We start from the raw sequence: 26,007 nt of genomic DNA on the forward strand, positions 1-26,007 counted from the left end.
GAAAATTGTGGTTTTGTTTCATCTTATCACCCAGTTGGTATCTTTCTGTGTGGCTAATGGTTGATTACTACAGTGTATGCTCTGAGTATATACACACTTTTGTTTGTTTTTGAGACTAGGTGCCCTGGTTGGCTTGGAACTCATGAAGATTTGCTTCCCTCTGATAAAGGCAAGCACCTCCACACCCTGCCTGTGAACACATTTTTAACATAGACTTAAGTGCACTGAAGAAAAGTCATTTCAAAGTTCAATGTCAGCTATTGAACACACCCTACACGCCCCCACCCCCATCCCCGGTAGAGTTTCACCATGTAGCCCTGATTGGCTTGCAACTCCCTACGCAGAACAAACCAGGCTAGCCTCAAGCAAAATACCTTTCGAAAGTATCCTCTTTTGTAAGAGTGCACAGCCTATTCCACATGAAATCCTTCAAACTCTGGTACTGAGCATTGGGAAGGCCCTGGTTTCTGGAGAGGCTGATTGTCCTTAAAGCCGAACCATTCTGGTAACTATCATCAACTCTGATCTTGGGTATAGCCTGGAACCTCCAGTGCCCTATTCATCAGTTAGGTATGGCTAGTGAGCCCTACTAGAAAGGTCTGCTGAAAGGCTGAATGAGACGATGTATGCGTGTATGTTAGGCCCTTTAAAGACTTTTACAGTGTGGTGAATTAGTCTTCAATCTTACAAACCGTGCAAAAGTTTTATTAACTTGGGTGCCTATCAGTTTAGTAGAGGAATTTCAGGTTGGGGACTCCAGAATCTCTGAGAACTTGGATCGCCACTGGGTCTTGCTTTGGCATTTAAGCGACTTTAAAAAGAAAGAAATCACGGAATCTCTTTGGCCTTCCATTTTCCAGCAGCCGTCCGAAGCCCCATCGGCTGCGCGGCGGTGTGTGTGTCTGGTATTTTTAAGCGCTGAAGGAAGAGAGACTGAACACAGTCCTCAAGAGATCATCGGCAGAGATCAGCGCGCAGAGAAAGCTTAGCCTCAGGACACCCTAACTTCCAGCCCCGGGAGCAATCCAAGCCCGGGGGCCGGCGGGGGAAGGGCTGGCCGAGGCGGCGGTGGCGATGCCAGCCGACGCTCCGGAGTCGGCTCAGATTCTCCGACCGGAGCCCCGCGCCAGGCTAGATGGGGAGACCGGCGGCGGTGAGGGACGCGCGCCTCCGGGCCCGGAGGAGTTAGGTGACGTCACCTCCAGGAGGACTCGCTTTTTCATTAATGAAACCGGCCGGCGCGGGCGCATGCGCGACAGGCCCCTTCCCTCTCGCTCCCCCCCCCCCCCGTTTCCCAGCCGCGCTCTCAATCTCGAGCTCGCTCGCTCTCCCTCTCCCCGAGCCGTGGAAAGGATCCCACTTCCGGTGGGGTGTCATGGCGGCGTCTCGGACTGTGATGGCTGAGGGGAGACGGCGCTAAGTGGGGAGAGCCACCCACAGGCGCCCTCCCCTCCCCGGGCTCCCCTTCCCACCCCTTCCCCCAGCCTCCTCGCCAACGCCCCCTTCCCCTGTCCCCCTCCTGGCGGGCCGCTCGGGCCCCCGTCCCCACCCCCGTGGGAACGCTAGCTGCCCGCACTCCTCAGCTGCTCGGCTCGCCGCTGCCTTCACCTCAACGCCGGCCGGCCGGCCGCCCTCCGGCGGGTCCCGGACGCCGGCCCACCCGGCCCTCCGCCACCCCCGGGTCGCGGGGAGGACATGGCCGCACACAGGCCGGTGGAATGGGTCCAGGCCGTGGTCAGCCGCTTCGACGAGCAGGTAACGGGCCCGCGGCGGGCGGGAGGTGGGAGCGGGTGGGGGTGGGGACGCGGTGGGTGAGGGGAGGAAGGAGCGGCTGCCTCGCGGGCTGCTGGGGGCTCCGCAGGCCGGGGAAGGGCCGGGGAGGGGGGGACACGAGGGGGCGGCGCGGGGACTCGGCGCTGAGTCGGGGCTCTCCTTCCCTCCTAAACCGGGGGGGTGGGGCCTTGCCCATGTCCAGCCCTCCATCCCCTTTATCCCAGCCCTTCCGCTTGCTCTTGGGGTGTGGGGGGGGCGATGAGTGACCTGGGGGCGCTTTCAGGGGCGCTCCATCTGGATTTAATCGTTCTCTCATACTCCTCCCTTTTTGAAAGGAGGTAGGTAATACTAGTTAGGGTTTCCCTTTTCCATGAACACCCGCCAACCGCGTAACTGAGGATAACCGAAGGAAACCCCCTGTTTGTGTACGTACCCCCAGTAGGAGCAGGATGCTATCCCGCCCCACCCCCATTTTCTGCCCCTTAAGGGCAGGAGTAGGGAAAAAGCACAGGTTATCTTACTTTTCTGCTCCGGGGCGTCAACTTGCCTGGAGACTCTCAAGTGCACACACACTGAACATCTTTTTGATGGCCCCCTACCAGCGTCCCCATAGTCCGATGACACAAGGCTGCCCTTTACGTTTGCAGGGGGGACCGTGGTTCTGAAGTGATCCCCCCCCCCCCCGCCCCTTTCCTTCCTTGATCATAGCCAGAAGTCCGAGGATGTGAATATTAGCTTTCTAAGTGAGACTCTTCCCGGAGTGAGGGGAGACTGGTGAGAAAGGAAGCAGCAGCATTGGAGCTGCAGACTAAGAGAGACCAGAGACAGCGGGGATGTGGTCCTAGTGCGGTAACTCTGCTCGTGGTGGTGTGGTGTTGTTTTGACTTGATTTTGACTCTCTTCACGGGAGAACTTTAATTGAGGCTGCTTGGGAGGGAGGGAAAAGTTTTTGTAGTTTAGGAAGGTTTACTTTTTATTCGCCGTGTTTTCCACGCATTACATTCTAAGGCTGATGAAGGAAGAGGTAATCCACATGGAGTTTTCCTTCTCTGAGAGCTTGTCTAATTTTATGGACTGTAGATGGTTGTGGCTGGATTAAAGGATGGTTTTTTGTTGTTGTTGCTTTTTTGTTTTTGTTTGCTTTTTTGCAGTTCTGCCGGGGGCTTCCGAGGAGGGAAGTGTTTAAAATTGAGCCAATCTGTTTTGTTTATTGGGTGCAATCACAAAACTGATTATGGGAGCTGACAAGCAGGAAGGAGAAGGGTTTTTCTCTTTAATTTGACCAGAAATATTTTTGTAGGACCCAATCTTTTTGACCTGACAGATTGGGAATAGGCAAAGGGAGTTAAGAACCTACATAGAGCTGAATGTGGTGGCACACGCCTTTAATCCCAGCACTCGGGAGACAGAGGCAGGTGGATCTCTGTGAGTTGGAGGCCAGCCTGGTTACATAGCAAATTCCAGGATGCCAAGGTTACACAGGGAGATTCTGTCTTAAACAAACAACTCTTCCCCCCAAAATAAAAATTAAAAAACAAAACAAAACCTACATAGATAAAATAAAGTTTCTTAGCTGTCAGACTTCAGGGTTCATTCATCTAGCTCCCAGAACAAAAGGTATCTAGAAAAGTGATCTAGTAACACATTTATCTGATGGGGTAAATATTACTGTGTGAATAGGTTGAATTATAGAGCATCAGATTTAAATAGAGCATTATGTAGTGTGTTAGATTTCAAACTTGATAGAAAAAAGTTCCAGCTCCACCATTCATATGGTTCACATTGTAGTTAACAGTCATCTATCTGTAACTCCACTTCCAGGGGATTTAATGCCCTTTCTGATCTCTGGCACCAGGCAAACATGTGGTGCACATAAATGCAGATAAAACACTCATATACATACAATGAAATAAAGAAACGAGAGAGAGAGAGAGAGAGAGAGAGAGAGAGAGAGAGAGATAGATTGATTTAAAATGTGCATAGACCAGCGGTTCTCAACCTGTGAGTCGTGACCCCTTTGGGGGTCAAACAACCCTTTTATAGGGGTCACCTAAGGCCATGAGAAAATACAGATGTTTACATTATGATTCATAACAGTAGCAAAATTACAGTTATGAAGTAGCAACAAAATAAATTTATGGTTGGGGGTCACCCACAACAGGAGGAACTGTATTAAAGAGTCGTAGCATTAGGAAGGTTGAGAACCACTGGCATAGACCAACCAAAACTGAACTCACAAAGAGTATAATCTTAATGAAGGGTGGAGAATGATTCACCTTACAATTTTCCCTGATTTTAAAAGACTATTTTATAGCACACACACTATCCTCAGAGGCCAGAAGAGGGTGTTGGATCTCTTGAACCTGAAGTTATAGGTAGGTATGAGTTTCCAACTTGGGTGCTGGACACTAAACTCTGGGTCTCTGACAGAACCACAAGCAGTCTTAACCATTGAGTCATCTCTTCACTCCCACTCAAGTTTATCTTACCATTGAAGTTTGTTTGGTTGGTTTTTTGTTTTGTGAAAGACTGAGGCTGAGAAAGGGTAAGTGACATAATAGACCCAGTGAGCTTTAGGGTAAAAAATGTATCGGATGATAGACGATTTGGGGAATGCTTTTTGTAAGTATCTCATAGAATTAGTTTTAACTACCCATCAAGTGTAGTTAGAAGAGTTTACTGCTTCGTTTTGTTTTGTTCCCCTTTTGAGACAGGGTCTCACTGTGTAGTCTTGTCTGCTCTGGAACTCCGTCTACAGATCAGGCTGGCCTCAAATTCACAGAGATCCCTATGTGCAATTGAAGGCATGTGCCACCATCTCTAGCCAAACTTTACATTTTGTACCAGTGGTAGAAAAAAAGCATAGTATATACTGGTATTTGTATGAGAATTATTTATTTCAACTTTTTTTTTTTGTTTTGTTTTTTGAGACAGGGTTTCTCTGTGTAGCTTTGCGCCTTTCCTAGAACTCACTCTGTAGCCCAGGCTGGCCTCGAACTCACAGAGATCCTCCTGGCTCTGCCTCCTGAGTGCTGGGATTAAAGGCGTGCACCACAAACTTTTTTTTTTTAAGTTTTAAATTTTCGTGTTGTCTGTAGTTGTTTCACTGGCCTCAAGGAATGACAAGCTGCTTCTTACTATAGCCAGCACATGTGTGTGCTGAGCGTGAACATGTGTAGAGATGACAGCTCAGTTGGTGACTGCATGGTTGTGTCGTACCTCCACTGGTTGGTGCAGGTTGTGCAGCAGACCTGATTAAGACAAGTGTAGTAATCTCCCGTGGAGCTGCATCTCCAACCCTGCCACCTGGACTGGAAACATTTATTTTGTTCAGCCCAGCAGTGGTGGCGCACGCCTTTAGTCCCAGCTCTTGAGAGGCAGAGCCAAGCAGATATCTGTGAATTCGAAGGCAGCTTGGGCTACCGAGCGAGATCCAGAACAGGCACCAAAGCTACACAGAGAAACCCTTGTCTCGAAAAACAAAACAAAACAATTTTTTTTTTTCTGTTCATCTTGACATTTTTGAGCACAAATCCATGCTATCTGATTATAATGCATGTAGGTGTAATATTTACATCCCAATGAGTGAATGTTGCCAGTTTTAGAAGTAATTCGTTCCTTTATTGGAAAATGGCATTTGCTGAGGTAGATAGAAACTAAATGGAACAGATACATATTCTATTTCTCCTTAGTCTGCTTTTATGGTGTCAAATAAGTTTTGAAACTAAAACTAGTCCATTTTAAGTGTATAGATTGACCCTGTGGTTCAGTAGCTGTTTTTTTTTTTTTTTTAATGAAATGTTCTATTCACTCCACATACTATCCACAGATTTCCCCTTCCTCCCCTCTCCCACCCTCCAGCCCTCTTTCCCAAGCCACCTCGCATCCCCACATCACCCAAATCGAGGTCTCCCATGAGTCTAGGCAGGTCCAAGCCCCTTCCCACTGCACCAAGGCTGTGCAAGGTGTCACACCACAGGCACCGGGGTCCAGAAGCCTGCCCCATAGATCAGGGACAGATCCCAATCTCCCTGCCTGGGTGCCCCCAAAACAGTTCGAGCCAAACAACTGTCTTCCCTGTCCAGAGGGCCTAGTCCAGTCTGATGGGGGCTCCACAGCCACCAGTCCACAGTTCATGGGCCTCCACTAGTGTGGCCGGTCCTCTCTGCACGTCCTCTCATCAATTGGATTCCAGTAGCTCTGTTTTTTAAAATTCTTCTTCTTCTTCTTCTTCTTCTTCTTCTTCTTCTTCTTCTTCTTCTTCTTCTTCTTCTTCTTCTTCTCCTCCTCCTCCTCCTCCTCCTCCTCCTCCTCCTCCTCCTCCTTCTTCTTCTTTCTCATCCTCCTCCTCTTTTTATTTTATGTGTGTGGGTGTTTTGCTGGCATGGTTGTGTGTGTGCTGACAGAGCCCAGAAGAGGGCATCTGATTCTCTGGTATTGGAGTTTCAGCAGGTTGTGAGCTTACATGTGTGTGCTGGGAATTGAACCCCCTGGCCCTTTGGTAGCAAGTGTTTTAACAATCTGAGCCCTTTCTCCATTAGCTCAGTTTCTTAACAGATTAAAACCACTGTGCATGTCTCACCTAGCTCTCTGTGCCTTGTTGGTTTCTGTGGTATTCTTTTTTTTTTTTTTTTTTTTTTGAGACAGGGTTTCTCTGTGGAGCCCTGGCTGTCCTGGATCTCTCTCTGTAGACCAGGCTGGCCTCGAACTCACAGAAATCTGCCTACCTCTGCCTCGCCACCACTGCCAAGCTGAGCATATATGTATTTTTAACCACTTAGCTGTCTCTCCAGCCCTCAAGCATTATTTTCATGCACTGAGCGGACTCAGCAGGTAAAAGCACTTTTCCCCAAGCCTGATGACTTGAGTTTGATCCCCAGGACCCACTGGTAGAAGGAGAGAATTGATTCCTTTAAGTTGTTCTGTGACCTCCACAAGTTGCACTGAGGCACTCAAGTGCCCCAAAGTCATAAAAAATAAATAAATGAAGTAAAACACATTATTTTCCATATCTAGGCAAGTGAACCAATGAAAAATAAAAAATATTTATACATTCTTACAGAATAAAATCAATTTTTCTCCCCTAACAGGTTCTGACTATGTAGCTCTGGCTCTTTGAGAGCTCACTGTGTAGATCAAGCTAGCCTTGAACTCATAGATGTCTCACCTCCCACCACCTGCTCCCACCGCACACCTTGCTGGGGTTAAAGGTGTGTGCCACTGTGCTTGGATGTATAAAATTTAATTTGTAAATGTTGTTCCTCTCTATACATTGAGTACTAATCAGAGTCCTTTGAATACTATGTGGTAGAGTTCACATGTTAGACAAATATTTTCATTGTTATAAATCGCACACTAATTGGCCACATAGATTTGTAAAAATTCAAAGCCCTGCTGGGCGATGGTGGCGCACACCTTTAATCCCAGCACTTGGGAGGCAGAGCCAGGAGGATCTCTGTGAGTTCGAGGCCGGCCTGGGCTACAGAGTGAGATCCAGGAAAGGCGCAAAGCTACACAGAGAAACCCTGTCTCGAAAAAAAAAAAACCAAAAACCAAAAAACAAAACAAAACAAAAATTCAAAGCCCTTTTGGGTTAAAAAAAGGATGTATCCTCTTAACTACTGGTCTGCAATTTTTATAAGGCTTTAAGAACATTAAAAATATATACTCTTAAACTGCCCGCACATCTTTAATCCCAGCACTCAGGAGGCTCAGAGGCAGGTGGATCTCTGAGAATTCAATGCCAGTCTAGTCTACAGAGTTCCAGGACAGCCAAGGCTCCACAGAGAAACCCTGTCTGTGGGTGGGGTGGGGATACACACACACACACACACACACACACACACACACACACACCTTATGTTGAGGGAATAATTGTTTTGGAACTCATCTAATTTTAAAGCAATTTCTTCTAGCTGATTGTCAATTGTCATCCTGCTCTCCGTACTTGATACAGGATTTTCCTTTTCACTTTCTTTTTTTAAACATTATTTATTTTTAACCCAGGGTCTTGTGCTTGCTAGGCAAGCGCTCTCCCACTGAGCTAAATCCCCAACCCCTCCTTTTCACTTTTAAACTTACATCTTCTTTCCTTTGGAAAGGAAATGCTTCCTTGTCTTGCAGTAGATTTTTTCTCCGTAAACTACATCTCTTTCTTTTGTTGCTAGACACTGCCTACCTCTACTGTTTGCTCACTCATTTTCTTTATGTCTGTAAAAACGAGCTTTGCTTTATCCCTTCTAGATTGCTGCTTTCTTGAAAAGGAATTTTTTTTTAACACAGTAGTCTTCACACAGTTTTAATAACCACAGTGCTGCATCTCTCCTCCAAGTTCCTAAGACACAGCTCGCTCTTGTATGTACAAATTCAGATCCTTATGTGTTAGTGCAATAATCTGCTTGAACAGATGTTCTTCCCTTCCCCTCTCTTCCTTTTCCCCTTCCTCTTCCTTCTTTGAGATGGTCTTACTACATAGCCCGGGCTGACCTTGAACTCACTAGGTAGCCAAAGCTGGCTCTCCCCAGCTTCCAGAGTGCCGGGGTGTAGGTGTGCACTGCCCTGGCCAGATGTGTGTGTGTGTTTTCTAATAGATTTGCCTGTTACTGAGCTGGGCTTTCTAAACAGGGCCCAAGTTTGCGGTTATTCAGTGTTTCTGTTCCTATGCCAGCTGTCAGTTCTCACATACATCCTAGCCATCCTCATCCATTGAGAAGGAACCCAGCAGAAAAGCTTTTAAGGTTCTTTCAGGTTTATTTAGTTTTATTTTTTGTTTTTTTCCAGACAGGATTTTTCTGTGTAGCCCTGGCTGTCCTGGAACTCACTCTGTAGACCAGCTGGGTCTTATACCATGCTGGGGTTCTTATAGGCTTATTGACTATTGCATTTTCACTAAAGAGAGTGACTAGTCTCTGGATATTTCCTGGAGTGTATGTTGGTTTTTCTTTAGCATTTGTTGACAAATACTTAGGGTACTGATAGCATCCTTTTGTAATTTATGGATCTCAGTAACTGATCCATGTCTCCTGGTTTATCATCTAGTTTGCGGCATACATAATACGGTCTTCAAGTTTGGGAAGTATAGTAAAGTAAGGTTGTGTAGATTGGGCCAGCACTGGACCAATTGTACTTTATTTTAAATAGTCTAGTTTTTTTACATAATTATTTGACTTCAAAATTTATTACTATTAGCCAGGCAGTGATGGTGCACATCTTTAATCCCAGCACTTGGAAGGCAGACGCAGGTGGATCTCTGTGAGTTAAAGCCAGCCTAATATACAGAATGAGTTCCAGGACAGCCAGGACTACACAAAGAAACCCTGTCTCAAAAACCAAAGCAAAATTATTACTATTATTATTATAAGTTTTTGTTTGTTTTTTCAAGACAGGGTTTCTCTTTGTGAAGCCCTGGCTGTCCTGGAACTTGCTATGTAGACCAGGCTGGCCTCTGGCCTCAAACTCACAGAGATCCACTTGCTTCTGCCTCCTGAGTATGTATGTATGTATATTGTACATATGTATGTTAGTGTGTGTGTGTGTGTGTGTGTGTGTGTGTGTATGTATACATGCGCATACATGTGTGAGAGTGTGTGCCATGATTTCCAGAGGTCTGGATAACGTGTTGGAATTGGTTCTTTCCTTCTATCATGTGGATTCCAGGGATTGAACTTAGGTCTACAGTCTTGGCAGTAAGTCACTGAGCTAACTTGACAACCTAGGATTTTTTTCTTTATTCTGCTTTTGAAAAAATGTACACAACATGAAGAATTTTGTTGTTAAAGCAAAAGCTTAGTATAGGATACATAGTAAGCCATTATAATGCTTTATTTTTACACCTTTAAATTACTCAGACTGTGATGGGGGCATTCTTATTGTAGCCTTCAGAATTGGTGTTCTGAAGTTTCGTACAGGCCATATTGTTGAATTATAACTATATTTTTTAGGGTTGGGATTTAGCTCAGTGGTAGAGCGCTGGGTTTGATCCTCAGCTCCCCCCCCCCCCAAATGTTTTTTTTAAGAATACATGATGTTTTAATTAAAAAGAGGTTTTTCATTTGTATGTCATGCTTATTTTTCATTGAGAGGTTTGTGTTTGTGTATGTAAGACAAGGAATGTGAGGTATAAGAAGGCTTTTTTTAAACGGAAGTTTAAGAAGGAGAATGTTCTATAAAAGAAATGGAAGGGGAGATTTGTGGTCAGCTTAAACTGTTAAAAGGCTTAGGATCAATACTGAAGTAGAGTATGGGCACCTTAAGCTATTTGCAAGGGATTGACTTGTTCATAAAAGCATTGTGTTGTTTCATCTAACTTCTTTTAGAACACCCCCATTTTCTTAGGGAAGGGAAAGATCAGACAGAGTTTGACCTTGAGAATAGAAAAGTTGGATTGTAGTGAATGTGAACCGATGGGTGGTTTCAGCGACCTGTATATCCCTGTATCTTTCTGGCACAGGGTCTGAAGTAAATAGCACTCAGGGGTGTGCTGAGGAAAAACTTCACTGTTAAATTGTAAGTAATAACTGGCTTTTATTGCACTCCACTGACGTGTCTTAGAGAGTGTGCAGTAGACTGAACATATATGATTTGTATGGGTTTTGGGTCCACTGGAACAGGGGTTACAGACAGTTGTGAGCTGCCCTGTGGAGGTTAGGAATTGAACCCCAGTTCTCTGGAAGAGCAGCCAGTAGTCTTAACTGTCGAGCTGTCTCTCCAACCCTGACTGAATATATTTGACCACTTAAAATGTTCTGTGTAAGCTGGTATAATGGCAGATGCCTCTAATCTCAGCATTCAAGAGGCACAGGCTGGTGGATCTCTGAGTTCAAGGCCAGTCTGGTTTACATGATGACGAGACACACACACACACACACACACACACGCACACACGCACACACGCACACGCATGCACACATGCCTGTGATATATACAGTTATATGCTTTGAGTGTAAGTAAGTAAAAGTGGTTTTTGAGCCTTTGGTTGTATCATTAAAAGAACTGTTGAGACAGACAGCTCCAAGCTAATTTGCAGTTCCACCTAGTTATAATGAAGTCTTAAAATGTTACCCCCCTCCCGCCCCCGTAAATTGTCCTATTTACCTCACAGTAGCAGAAACTTCAGGTGCTAACTTCCAGAGTGAATATTTTCTTGTAGACCATAATCTGGCACTCCTAGTTTGGTTGAGGTTTGCTACTACAGCCAACAAGCTGTTGCCTGCCCTTACTCATATTTTATAGCTTTGGGTGTCTTATCCTATTGAATTTCAGAGAACTTATTTTTCCTGAGGAAATGGTCTCTTATTTCACCCTACGTCCTGTCCAACAACCAAACAAAGATGGTATATCTAGTGCTTGAGGCATAATGTTAGTTTAGTCAATAGCAAGTACAATTGTGATGAGAAAGAATGACTTATTTTTATAATTTTATACCTAGATAATGACCCTTTGAGTAATTATGTCTCATAACAATTTCAAGTGATGCTTTACTGTTTAATTGTTGACAGATTTTCTTGGGTTGTCCTCAAAAGTAATTGGGGCATAAGGAAATAATTCTTACCGCCTCGGGTTTGCAGTAAGCTTTGTAATAAGGAAAAAACGCCCTTCACTGTGGAACTAACAGTGTGTGTGACCTTGGGCACTTTACCTCTGTATCACTTTTCTATGTTTTCATCTGTAAAATGGGAAAAACGCAGCCGGGCGGTGATGGCGCACGCCTTTAATCCCAGCACTCGGGAGGCAGAGCCAGGCGGATCTCTGTGAGTTCAAAGCCAGCCTGGTCTACAGAGCGAGATCCAGGAAAGGTGCAAAGCTACACAGAGAAACCCTGTTTCGAAAAACAAAACAAAACAAAACCAAAAATGGGAAAAACACCTGCCCTACCCACATCTTGGGCTCATTTAGTGTTTTCAGTGTGCTCTTTTACATGATAGGAAGCTGTAAATAGTCACAGGAATGTATCCACTTTGTGTGCTATCTTCTCTCCCCTTTCATGTTTGCTGATGATCATTTCTATACACAGCTTGTAAGATACCTTGATGCTGCTTCTCTGTCAGATGTTTCTCGCATTTTACTTTTTATGTTCATGTTAGAATAGTGATCCACTCTGTTTGGGTTGGCTGTGTGTTAGAGGATTTAAACACAGAATCCTTAAATTTTCACTTGAAAATATTTATTTCTGTTCGTGTGGATATGCATATGCCACAGGGCATGTGGGGATATGTTCAGAGGACGACTTTGTGGATTCATTTCTCTCTTCCCACCTTTATGTGACTGAACTCAGGCTACCTGGCCTGCATGGTAAGTGCTTACCTGCTGTGCTGTTACCTCAGTCTTTTTAAGTTTTGAGGTGGATCTGCAGTAGCATAGGTTGGTCTCCAACTTGACCTCTTGCTTCATCTTCCGCAGTGCTGAGGTTATCGGTGTGTACAAATAAGTTGGTCAGTTGGTTTTATTCTCCTTTTTGAGATATGGTCTTAGGTTGATGACCTTGAACTTCTGATTTTCCTGTCTCCCTCCTAAGTGCTAGGGTCACAGATGTGCAACATCACATCTGGTATGTGCAGTACATTCTTGATTATGTGGCTCTTTTTGGTAGTATTAAAGTGCCTTCTGGTGAGTTCAAGGGTGGTATTGCTTTTTATTTTTGATTCTCTACTTTTCAGTTTTTATTTTTCTGTTTAGCAATTCTCTAGTCTTCATTTTTAATTAAGACAGGGCTTCTCACTTGTTCTATTCCTGAGGATGATCTTGAACTTCTGATCCTCCAGATGCTGAGATTGTGCTCCTGTGCTCCCACCTCTGGTTTTGTGCATTGCTGCACTTCTTCTCTGGGCAACTAGGCAAATACTGGACAAGCCTATTGTCTTGATCTTAGAGTATGACTTTTATCCTGTTGCTTTAGTCAGTTCTTTTCTGCTTTGGGGCTAGGAAAATGTGCTTTTGTGTGTCAGGCAGATCTTATTCTTTTTGGATAATTGATAAGGGAAAGAGAACCATTTGTGTTTCTTGGTATTAGTATCTCATAAGTGAATTTTCAGGGAATGGGGAAAGAAAATAGGTTTCATTTTGATCAAATGTTGGCAGCAAAAATCATTGAAGATGAGAGTTCTCATTTCTACCTTGATGTAAACTACCTTTGTGAAGTGTAAGTCTCCTGAATTCTGAGACTGTTTGATATGGAAAGTGGAAGTATAATGTAACCATTCAAATGCTTTATAATTCTTCAAATGGATTAATTTCTGTCTCTCTTTTTATGAGCTAGTCCTCTGAAAAAATACTCGCCATCAGTAGTTAGTTAGACATAGAACAGTAGTTAGGAGGCTGAGATGATTTAAGTCCTGTTTCTGCCATAGCTCACACAGATACCTATCTGGCTTCTTAGATTAGAAGCAAAGTGCTAATTCATAGCTGAAGACATGGCAAGTACAGGACAGTCCTAGGGGAAATGAGTTGTTTGCAATACCAAGACTTAGAAGCATTGTTTAGTATAGGGCTTTACTATGTAACCTTTGCTAGCCTGGAACCTCATCATTTCTTATGTATAGTATATGTTCTTTTAAAAATATCCTTACTGAATTTTGGGGGAGGGGTGAGGAGTCATGGATATAGGCCCAGTGCTTTCTTTAGCAATGCTAGCCTTAAATAAGTTCACTTGAAATTTGTTTAAAAGGACTGGTTTCCTGGACCCACTAAACACCTATGCATTTTAGCTGTTTGGAAGTGGTTCTAGTTCTAAAAGGGTCTCGGTAGTAGTTTTTATGTAAAGCTGGTCCTGTCAACCACTCTTGGGTTTCCACGTGCAGGACACCTGGCTGTAGCTAGTATTTACTTAGGAGATGACAGCACAGCCACACACACCCCTGCAGCAAGTTCAAACAAAAACTGGATGAGCTTTAAGAATCAGCAGTTCTGCCGGGCGGTGGTTGCACACATCTTTAATCCCAGCACTTGGGAGGCAGAGTCAGGCAGTTCTCTGTGAGTTCAAGGCTAGCCTGGTCTACAGATCGAGATCTAGGACAGGCACCAAAACTACACAGAGAAACCCTGTCTTGAAAAAAAAAAAAAAAAAAAAAAAAACTGGGGCTGGAGAGATGGCTCAGCGGTTAAGAGCACTGGCTGCTCTTCCAGAGGACCCAGGTTCAATTCCCAGTACCCACATGGCAGGTAACAACTGTCTGTAACTCCAGTTCCCTGGGATCTGACATCTTCACATCAATTCACATTAAATAAAGTTAAATAAATTATAAAAAAAAAGAAAGAAAAAAAAAAAACCCCAAAAAACTGTTAACAAAAAAAAAAAAAAACCCAAACAAAAAAAAAAAAAAAAAAAAAAAAAAAGAAAGAAAAGAATCAACAGTTTTAAAAACACTGGAAGGCTTTTGAAGTAGTGAAGACCAAATGAATTCAAATTCCAGGGAAACAAGAGAAATTTGTAGGTGTAGAAAAAGATGAACCAGAAATGAACAGACTCTTACTAAAATTGTAGCGTATCCTTGGCCTACTTGAAACACTGATTGGATTGCAATGATCACCCCTCTCACTCATTTTGCTTAATCAAAGTAGAGATTCTCACTGACTAGGAAGATATATTCTAGAGTTTTAAGGTTCTTTTATTTGCAATATCCAGAGTATGACAGTTTCTAGAGACATAAAAAGGTGGGAAAATGTGGTCTATACTCAAGAAGCAAAGTAAACTGTAGAAGCAGATTCAGAAAGTTGGCAGCAGACAAAGACTAAAAAAAAAACCCAAACAAACAAAAAACAAAAAACCCCAACTTGTAACGTGGGGTAGGAGAGATGGCTCAACAGTTGCTGTTCTAGAGGACCCGGAGTTGGTTCTCAGGACCCATGTTAGACAGCACACAGCTGCCTGAAACTCTGATTCCAGGTGATCTAATGCCTTCTTCTGGCCTCAAGGACACCCCTACACTTGTGTACACACTCATGCGCGCACACACACACACGTGCACACACACTGCACACATACACACAATGAATTTTTAAGACAGAAAACATGTAAGTTGCTTAAGAAAATAGAGGAAAAGGCCAGTATGATGACTAGAATTTCTCTGAGGAATTGGAATCCATAGAAGGGGAATCAAATAGATAATTTAGGAATAAATAACAGTTACTAATTGCTTAAGGAAGGCCTTTCATTTATTTAATTACAAACTTAGGCCTAGGTCTCTAGGACTTGCTGTACTCTTCATTGCTGTTTGTTCATGCATTTGTATTCTTTTCCTCCCCCTTCCCCTTTCCCTGCCTTCCTTCCTCTCTCCTCCTCCTCCTCCTCCTCCTCCTCATCATTGTTGTTGTTGGAAAATGGTTCACTTGAGTACATACTATTTAAGATCCTTGAGATGAGCTTTAAGAATCTGTTTTGTTTTTGTCTCTGTTTTGTTTACTGCTGTATCAGTGATGAGTGACAGGAGGACCCCTGGTGTTCTCTGGCTGGCCAGTCTAGCTTAATTATGTATCTCCAGGTTCTAGTGAGAGGCCCTGTCTCAAAAAACAAGGTGGGAGCTATGGAAGATAGATGAGTGACTCAGTGGGCATGAGCAGTTCCTTTGCAAGCATGAAGATTAGAGTTTGGAGCCCAGCACTGATGGAAAAAAGCCCAGGGTGCCACATATGTGCCTGTAACTCCAGCACAATAGGGGGCTGGAGACAGGAGGATTGTTAGGTGTAACTTTTTTCTGCTGCCACCTGACTCAGTACCCTTGACCATCATTTTGGACCATCTGGTGTGGAAATCCAAACCTTTATCAGAGAAGAATATGAATCTGTCCTGGGCACCTGCTGCGTGTGTGTGTGTGTGTGTGTGTGTGTGTGTGTGTGTGTGTGTGCGCGCGCGTGCGCGCGCGCGCGCGCATACATGCATAGTTAAGGGTTCCAGTCTTTTCTTTTCCCTTTCCATGTCAGCAATGCTTTATCTCTGTGATTACAGGCTGACTTACACCATTTAATACCATTTAATGGATTGACCTTTGACTTGATGTAGTGCAGTGATTCTCAACCAGAGGTAGTTTTGTGTCCCAGAGGATATTTGACAGTGTTTGGAGATATTTTTAATAGGTATAGCTTTGGGAAGGTGATGTGGGTAGAGATCAGGGATCTGACCTGGATGATGCTTGGAGAGGGGAAGTGAAGGTTGGCCTTTAGCAGTACAGAATTGTCTGGTCAAAAATGTCAGTAATGCTGAGGTTGAGGAGCCTGGTTTAGTGGCTTGGAGGCAGTAATCACAAAGCAGTTTCATCTTCTTTCAGTGGATCCTGGCGGAATTGTTTTTTCCTCGGGAATCAGAGCATCTAAAGAAGATGTCAAAGTTGGAAGTATTGGAAGCAAAACTGCCAGTAGGGTTTTAAAGGTGGATACTGAGAGGAACTACTTCTGTTCTTTATTTTTCAGTTTTTTGTACTCTGGCTATGGAGAACACAGTGTTTGATTCAAAGAGTAAGTGTATTCTCTCAGATAGGAGCATCAACCTTGAGGAATTGCTTTCTTAGCTAGCACTTTCTAACTGGAACATCTGCTTTTGGGTGATGGGCCGTGGGGTGAGACCCTGCAGTGTAAGGTCCAGAGTCCCTTGCATTCCTTCTCTTAGGAAACAAGCTCTTTATTCAGAAGCACTTTGTTGTTGTTGTTGTTTTTTCTAGACAGGGTTTCTCTCTATAGCCCTGACTGCCCTGGAACTCGTCCTGTAGACCAGGCTGGTCTCAAACTCACAGAGATCCTCTGCCTGTGCCTGCCAAGTGTTGGGATTAAAGGCGGGCGCCGCTGCCACCACCACCACACAGCTCAGAAGCACCGCTGTTAACAGTTTATCTTGCAGAAGTATTTCAGGAAGAAATGCAAATCTGTCTAGAACATGTTTGTATGAGCATATGTGCTAGTTCTTTGTGTGTATACATACAATTTATTGTCTCTTTAAAAGCATGTTACTGTCTACTATCATTAGCAGTTAACTATCGTCAATGTTTTGTGAACATTTTACTTTTTAATTAAGTGGGGTTGGGGTGGGGAGAAAGACCTGGCATGGTACCCTCACCCATAGTCTCAGTTGAGATGCCGAGCAGGAAGATTCTAAGTTCTGGCCAGCTTGGACTGCATAGTAAAACCCTGTCTCAAAAAAAGAAAGAAAAACATAATAGTTAATAATTGACCAAGAAGTTTCTTATAAATTACATACTTAAAAAAAAAAAAGTTAAATTACCCTTTGAGCAGCATAGAACAGGCTTTCCTAATTCTTTCTACTTGTTAACCCCTTTTACCAGAGAAAACTTTACACAGCTCAGTAATATAAGTACATAAAATAGGTATATAGATGAAAAACTTATTCCTAATAAATAAAAAGTTTATTTTAAAAGCAATTCTTGGGGTTGGGGATTTAGCTCAGTGGTAGAACGCAAGGCCCTGGGTTTGGTCCTCAGCTCTGTGGGGGGAAAAAAGATAAAAACAATTCTTTGAAGTAAATGTGATTTTTACCACCTATGTAAAATGAATACAAATATGTATATTGGTGTAATGGATGTGATTATTTTTGCATAAAAGTAAACCTTGTAGTATTTGATACTGTAGGACACAGAGTGTCTTTATTGTATTTCAGAGTTGACTGATATTTTGATTTATAATTGTCATGTTGAGAATGCTGGTTTGTATAAACACATATGTAATCCAAAATTACAGAAATATGTTTAGTGTCATTTCAGAAATGGTTGGAAATTCTTTCCTAATTCCAAACTAAAAACTTTGTGTATGTGTGGGGGTGGGGGCAGGTTGCTAATGCTAGCAGCTCAAAGAGCGGTTAGAGGCCAGTGTCAGGTGTTTGCCTCAGTTGTTCTTAGACTTGCTCTTTGAGATGGGATCTCCCACTTAAATTTGTAGTTTATCATTTTGAGTAGGCTGGCTGGCCAGTAAGCCTCAGTGATCCACCTATTTCCCCGCCTCAATGCTGAGGTTTCAGATGTGTGCTGTGCATGGTGGGATAGAACTCTGATCCTCATGTTTTCATGGCAAGTGCTTTACCGTAGACTGACCCAGCCCAAACCCTCTTGAAGAGTAAGTTTTGAAGTAAGACATTCTTAACACAATTCAATCTAAAGATATACTAATTTGATACTTGCATGCTGAGGGGTCGTGGTAGAAAACATGGCAGTCATTGTTTTCCATAATTAAAGCATTGTGTTTCTATAAGAGCAGAACATTTGTATGGATAATGAAAAGGCTACACTTAGTGCACAGTGATCCAGACCTGATCCAGGTGTTCTGAGTGTGTTACAATGGCATGTGCAGTTCAAAGCACACCTTGCTGTGTGTTTCCAAGGTTGCAGTGGAGTTTGGGGGTGCAACAGGAGAGTGCTGCCAACTCATCTTTGGTTGTTGCACCTGAGAGATTTTCCACTGTTGTCGGGGTTTCCATGGCCCCGTGACTCATAGTTTAAGAAGTAGCTGGGAGCTACAGTAAGTGTAAGCTAGTGTGTTTTGATTTTTTCCTATTAAAAATATTCCAGAAAGGCGAAGATTTGCCTTCCCCTGCCTGTTGTTTATGGGCCGTGTGCATAGAGGAGACTCAGCATTACTGAATGCGTTTATGAAGTGGGATTTTCTGTGCTCTCCAAGAAAACTGTCTGGCATATGACAAGTCTTATTACCTCTAGATTTTCATTTTTAAAAGCTTATATTTTTATTTACTTTTGTAGGTGTGGGAGGTGAGCACTTGTGCCACAGCATGTTAGTGGAGGTCAGAAGGCAGCTGTGGGTTGGGTTTTTGCTCCCACCATGTTTTCTTGGGGACAAACTCAGGTTCTCAGACTTGTGCATTAGCAGCACCTTTGTCCCCTGGACCAGCTGGCTGGCTCTTCTTCCCCATTCTCATCTTATTCTAACCAAATCATCATCAATACAATTATTTGGCTTTTAAAAAAGTAAATAGAAGTTTATATCAACACTTATAGATTAGAGTTCGGTTGAATTCTAGGGAAATTATGCCTTTCAAATATGGTACATGTAGCCTGGAGATGGTGATGTATACACACCTTTAATCCCAGCATTCAGAGGCAGAGGCAGGTGGAACTCTGTGAGTTCAATGCTAGCCTGGTCCAGGACAGGGCTACACAGAGAAACCCTGTCTTGAGAAAACAAACTGACAAATAAATAATAAATATGGTCCATGTATTAACTAATAGGAGCTTCTTTTTACTAGGTCAAAACAATTTGACCCAGTGTTTTCTGGTTTTAATCTATATGTTGTATCATGAATAAATGTTTGTAAATGAGTTTGGGACCTAGAATTTGAGAGGACTTTTTATTTTCTTGAAATAATCACAAAATATAGTGCATTCTCAAAAATGTCACTGGACATTTTAAAATAGAGAGGTTTCAACTACAGTTCAGATGTTGGAAATTTTTTCAGGGAATGATTTATTTTGATTTTCTTATCTTACAGAAATCACTCTAGTCTGAAGAATGCCCTATTAATCCTTCAGACACAGCACAATTCTAGCTCAGATGGTTTGTAACAGGCAGTTGACTGTTGAATTGAAAGAGTTTGACCTTATTGTGCATGTGACAGCGGCTCATTGAAAAGCTCTAAGTATGAATGGTCACAGGTTTATAAAGCTTCTTTATGATTCTCCTGGAGATGGATTTGAGGGGACAGTGTTAAAGACAACGAGAATAAGAAATTGTTGTAATGAGACTGAAGCTCTGAAGTAGGGAATTGTTCGTAGGAATTTAGGGGGCCTGAATGTGAGATTTGTATAGGAGATGATATTAGAGGGCTTGAGTTAGATGATTAAATAAGGACAGGAAGAAACTAAAGGAGTAAGTTAGTTGAGAACAGGGAGAAGTGAATGACAGGGCTCTTTTTTTTTTTTTTAAGTTCTGCTGATGCATGTTCATATATATGCAGGTGTGCACATGTGTGTGGAGAGCAGAGGACAACCTAAGGTACCATTCTTCAGGAACTATCTGCCTTTTAAAATTTTTGTTTATTTATTTATTTTTTGATAATTTTATACCTGAACCCCTCTCCCCAATCCTCTCTCACCTTCATGTCCCCCCCCCCTTCTTTCTTTTAAGTAACCCACTGAGTCCAGTTAGTGCTGCTGGTATGCATATTGGTATAGGATCATATATTGGCATAGACAACCTAATCATGGACCACACTTCAGAAGAAAACTCTCCTTCCCTGTCTTGTCTGTTGTGGTTTTTTTTTTTGTTTGTTTGTTTTGTTTTGTCTTGTTGTTTGTTTTTTGTCAACTTGACATAAGCTAGAGAGTTAGCTGGAAAGAAGACCCTCAGTTGAGAAGATACCTCCCTTGGATTGCCTCTAGGCAAGCCTGATTAACAATTGATATGGGAGGGTCCAGCCCAATTTGGTGCCAGCACCGGGCAGGTGGTTCTGAATTGTATAAGAAAGCAGGTTGAGCAAGCCATGAGAAACAAGCAAGAACGCAGCATTCCTCTATGGTTTTTGCTTTAGTTCTTGCCGTCAGGTTCCTGCTTTGAGGTCCTGCCCTGACTCCTCAGGTGATGGAGTGTGACTTGAGAGTTGTAAGGTGAAATCAACTCTTCCTCAAGTTGCGTTTGGTCATGGTATTTTATCATAGCAATAGAAACCTAATTAAGACTTGCTTTTTTTTTTCAACAGTGTCTCTCACTGGGACCTGGGACTGGAAGATTAGGATAGCCTACTAGCCAGTGAGCAGCTGGGGTCTGTCGGTTTGCACCTTCCCAATGCTAGGATGCAAGTATCCTCCTTTGGCTAGATACCCCTCCCTCTTTGATTGTGGTGTTGGAGATGGAACTCAGAACCTGTTCATGCTAGGCAAGTGTTCTCCCATTAAACCACATCCTCAGCCTTCATCATCTTCATAAGGAGTCTTGAACAGTACATTGTTTTATTTGGCTTGACTGTATGTTGACAAATTCTCAATTTCACTCTTCCCTCTTCAATTGTTAATCGTTTGCTATGGTCTAGAGCATGATTCTCAATCTGTGGCAAACCTTTATCTCCAAAAATATTTACATTACAATTCATAACAGTAAAATTATAGTTAGGAGGTAGCAACAAAAATAATTTTATGGTTGGGGTGGGGTCCCCACAACAAGGTCACAAGCATTAGCAAGGTTGAGAACCACTGGTCTAGGGGAACATTTCCTTCTCTATAATTTCATTTGTTGGTTGGTTTTCAGGTAAATTAAATTGAATTAGTTTTCAGGATGAATGTATTATGTAAAACACATGTTTTTGAGCAGGGATGTAGCTTAGTGTTAGAGAGAAAGGGCCAGGGTTTGGTTTGGATCTTGCACTGCAAAAATGTGTATGTTTTCTTATTTTCACCAACCTCTCTTTCTCTCTCCATCCCCCTCTCCCCTCTCTTCCTCATTTGGTTTATTTTTTATGTTTTGGTTTTGAGGCATGGTCTTGTAGCTCAAGATGACCTTTAATTGACACATATCTGGGGATTATTTTGACTCCTGATCCTTCACCTCTAAATTGTAGGATACAGGCACGTGCTACTGTTGTAGAAACAGTATACCTTCCCAGTGAGAAGGTGTCCCACCCCTGTATTTCCCCAACCCAGTCCCCAGTGCCTCAGTTGGAATTCCCCTCGGGGATGGGCATACTCCTAGTGTCTGTATTCACAAATGTCTGTATTGTACCTTTCTTTTTAGCAGACATTTCCATGGAATATATACAGTACTTGGATAATGGTAATTTTCTCTCGGGACAGGGATTTGTCCCCTGCCTTCTGGCTTCCTTTGCATTTGACAAAAACTTAGATGCCAGCTGGGTGTTGGTGATGCACAACTTTAACCCCAGCACTCAGGAGGCAGAGGCAGACAGATCTACTTGAGTTCGAGGCCAGCCTAGTCTATAGAGGGAGTTCCAGACAGTCAAGGCTACACAGAGAAACCATGTCTCTAAAAACAAACAAAACAAAACAAGAAAAATTTTGAATCTCCTATGTTAGCTTTAAACATTTAACTGTTCCAGTTTGACATTTATAAATCTGATTAAATATCTTTAGCCTTTCTTGTCAATCTTTTAAATAATTATAAATTTCACTCCCTTTCCTACATGTGTGGTGGCCAGAGGTTGATGTTGGGATCTTCCTCAATTACTCTACCTTATTTTTTGGGACAGATGTTTGACTGATGGGCTGGCTAGTAAGCTCCAGGGATACCCCTGTCTCTGCTTCCCAGTACTGGGATTATAGGTGGGTGTCACTGTGCTCAGCTTTTGCATGGGTTCTGGAACAATCAAACTCAGGTTTTGCCAGCAATGTACCAACTGAGCCATCTCCTTTACCCTCCATTTTCATTTTAACTTCAATGATAGGATATCTTATTTTTAATGAGACAGAAGAGAGATTTTTAAAATTTGTTGGTTGGCTTTTTAAATAATAATATTTGGGGGGTTGGGGATTTAGCTCAGTGTTAGAGCGCTTGCCTAGCAAAGGCAAGGCCCTGGGTTTGGTCCTCAGCTCCGGTTTAAAAAATATATATATATATATATATATATTTATTTATTTTCTGAGTGAAGATAATTGAAGCATTGACTGAACTAGTGGTCTGGAAGCACCTTGTTTGGAAGGTCCCTTTGTCCATTTAGGCTGCTGTAGTAAAGTCAGAAGGGTAGGAAGTGTCTAACAGCTGACATTATCCATCACATGCTGGTGACTGAGCAGCAGGTTTGGTGTCTGTTAAAGGGCCCATGCCTCATAAATGTACCTTCTTGTCCTTTCTCTACATGGGCCCATTTTTTTTTTTTTTTTTTTTTTGTGGTGCTGGAGATTAAACCCAAGGCCTTCACATATGCTAGACAAACCCTCTACCATTGAGCTACATCCCTAGCTCTTGGTTTTTTTGAGGTGATGTCCCTTAGGTTTTGCTTCTTGAGCTTGCTGTGTGGCCTAAACTGGCCCTTAACTCATGGTCCTCTTCATTCTGTCTACCCAAGTGCTAGGATTAGAGGTGTGAGCCATCCTGTTCACTACTCTTGGGCCTCTCAAAGACATAATCATTCTTTTAGTTTGTTTTTGTTTTTGAGACAGGGTTTCTTTGTGTAGCTTTGCGCCTTTCCTGGAACTCACTTGGTAGCCCACACTGGCCTCGAACTCACAGAGATCCGCCTGGCTCTGCCTCCTGAGTGCTATGATTAAAGGCCTGTGCCACCACCACCACCACCACCACCACCACCACCACCACCACCACCACCACCCGGCCCATAATCATAATCATTCTTTGAGGGCTCCATGAACTCATTAACACTCCATCTTGTAAAACAATTGCATTGAGGGCTAAGTTTCAACAGATGAATAGGGGTGATGTAAAGCAAACATTCAGACCATAGTATTTTTTCTCACTGCCCTTTAAAATTCATGTTTTTCTCATATGTAGGTAGAGAGTACATTCGCTCTTTTCTAGTAGCACCAGGAGACTAAACTTGTTCTCAAGTCTTGAGTGTCATTTCCATATCATCTCAGTGAAACATCCGTGAGATTCAAGATAGGGTATCAGTGTCATCTCAGTGAGACATAGGTGAGATTCAAGATATTGTTCATCTGGAGGCAAATTGTCCAGCTGGGAATTCATGAAATGTAGTTATCTGCTTCTGAGATATAAGAATGGGACAGGCAGAGTCTAGATCTATTCCCAAAAGATGAGAAATAGGAAGTCTAAACCCAACAACACAGCAGTGTATCTTAAGGCTCAAGAATAACTAGTTTTACTCCACGTCTTGTCTTTCACACACCTTGAGGTGGAGTTTGGGCCTTCAAAGCTCTTGGCAGCCTTGGTGCTGGTGGCTTGCTGGACGGGTGCAATCTGTGTGGTGTGGGTTGGGATGCTGGCCTGTGACTCTTCCAGGCAAGAGTTCTAAGTTTGGCTACCCAAACCTTTCTTTTGACATGATTTTTCCAAGTTTTGGCATTTCGAGCCTGTGACAGGAGGAGTAGCACCTAGCTATAATTCCCTGAGATGCTTTTGTGGTCATTCTGTTATTTTGAAGTTTCACACCTAGCTTAACACAAATCTGTGAAAAGCATGTTGTCACATAACTCTTGGGTTGCTTTTCCAGACATACATTTTCATTTTTTTATTATGTGTACAGAAGAGGGCGCAGATCTCATTACAGATGGTTGTGAGCCACCATGTGGTTGCTGGGAATTGAACTCAGGACCTCTGGAAAAGCAGTCAGTGCTCTTAACCTCTCAGCCATCTCTCCAGCCCCTACATTTTTGTTTTTTTACAACATGATCAAAATGAGTAGTATCCAATATAATATTTGCTTCCTTTTTGATTATAAATTTCATCTCTAAGTAATTTCTCTCTTTGAATTTACTGTATGTAGTCAAGAGAAACCATACTGCTCTTTCTGCTTTTGTTCAGATATTTCATCAGACAAACAACTAATTTTATCACTCATAAGTTCTAGTTCTGCTTTCTATAAAACACCAGGACATGTATACAGTTCAGATGGGGGCTTTGCTTCCTTTTGATTTTATTTTTCAGTATTGGAGGTGAAACCCAGGGCCTTGAGCATAGTAGGCACTTCTCTGTATCTAGCTGTCTTTGCCTTTTTGTAACAAAGGCCTGTGTTCTTCCTTTTGGCAGTGACATATTTCTCATTTCTGAGATCTCATCAGAATGACCTTTACAGTTCATATTTCTATCAACATTTCATCCCAGAGCATTTCTGTAATCTCTGAAAAGACAGAGCCATTCTGTATAGTCCTCTTCTGTGCCTTTACTTCAGAGTCATCCTGAAAACTCTGGTCACAGTGACAAGGCCTTTTCTACATGCACGTCTAGATGCTTCTAGCTTGTGCCCATTGCCCTGTGGCAAAGCTGCTTCTTTAGTTCATAACAACAGCTCTACTCTTTGGTCCTAAGTTCTGCCTTGTGTTGCTCTAACAAAGTATGGAGATTGAGGAGACAATCAAAGTCCCAGGTGTGAAGGCCTGTCTGTGCTTTCTTGGTGTATTTTCACCATGTATAATAGTTCTCGAGAAATTGTTACACCTTTTTGTGGTATGCCAGTGGTTTATATTGTTTTTGTTACCTTCTTGGGATGTTTTTTTTGAGATGGGCTCTCCATATTTTACCCAGAGGACACCAAGCATACACATGTAGGTAAAATACCCATATACATAAAATAAAAATAAATAAATCTTGGGGGACTAGAGAGATGGCTTAGTGGTTAAGAGTACTGGCTGTTCTTTTAGAGGACCTAGGTTCAAATCCCAGAACCTGTGTGGAGACTTACAATTCTTCTTCACTGTTTGCATATGGTGCATGGACAAGAAACTCACACTTAAAATAATTTTTTTTTTTTTAACTTTTGGTTTTTTGAGACAGGATTTCTCTTTGTACCCTTAGCTGTCCTCGAACTGTATATAGGCTGGCCTTGAACTCACAGAGATCTGTCTGCTTCTGCCTCCTGAGTGCAAGGATTGAAGGCATACACCACCACCACCCACTTAAATACATCTTTTAAAAAAAGATTATGTGACATGTGTTTGTACAGTTTATAGCTAAACAATAGTACTGTGGACTTGTATTTTGATTAGGGAAGAACATTACTGGTATCTTGAAAACTCTTTGACCTAATCACATTTTTTTAACCATTCCTCACTATCCTGAACTGTGTTTAGAAAATTTCCTTGCTTTATAGTATCTTTCTAAACAATGTATTAGTTTGTTTCCTTGTCTTTGATTTTTTTTTTTTAAATAATTGAGTAATACTATAGGTATTCTTTGGATGTCTTTCATAGGTGTTTTGAGTGTCATCTGTGTTCTTGTGTGCAGTTCATTTCATTACTGCTACAAAATATTTCATATTTCACCATTTATGCCATTGATAAACATTTAGAATGCGCAGTCCCTCCTTCCCTCCTCTTTTCTGGTGGTGCTGGGGATCAAAGACTGGGGACTTGCTTGTTCCTCCTAGGCAAGTATTCCACTTCCAGGCTACACTCAAGTTGACAGTGTGTTTGCTGTTACTAACAATGTTGCTTTGACCACTCTTGCACAGCTCTCCTGAGCTTTTAGGAGTTGAGAATATATGTCTAGTAGTAAACCTGCTCAGTTTAGGGATATATGGGTATGTTCAGTTTTACCAGAAAATGACAAATTGTTCTTAAAAGTCACTGGTTTTACTCCTTGTACTGCAGTGCATGCTACCGCCAGCATGTATGTCTTCCTGGTGCTCAGTGCCCTTGGCAGTTCTTGGAG

The 26,007-nt window shown here is 42.6% G+C and overlaps 1 protein-coding gene across 6 annotated transcripts in view; it reads left to right on the forward strand.

Moving 5' to 3' along the window:
* The first annotated feature begins 1,305 nt into the window (after positions 1-1,305).
* The window catches only part of Nf1 (neurofibromin 1), a 257,122-nt gene continuing 232,420 nt past the window's right edge, over positions 1,306-26,007 (forward strand). For all 6 annotated transcript variants that reach the window (XM_036195402.1, XM_036195407.1, XM_036195405.1 and 3 more), the window contains exon 1: positions 1,306-1,755. In XM_036195402.1, coding sequence (XP_036051295.1) covers positions 1,696-1,755 — 60 coding nt within the window. In that variant the 5' untranslated portion in view covers positions 1,306-1,695. The remainder of the gene's footprint in view (positions 1,756-26,007) is intronic.

Source organism: Onychomys torridus, chromosome 8, assembly GCF_903995425.1.
Source record: "Onychomys torridus chromosome 8, mOncTor1.1, whole genome shotgun sequence".
Lineage (NCBI taxonomy): Eukaryota > Metazoa > Chordata > Mammalia > Rodentia > Cricetidae > Onychomys > Onychomys torridus.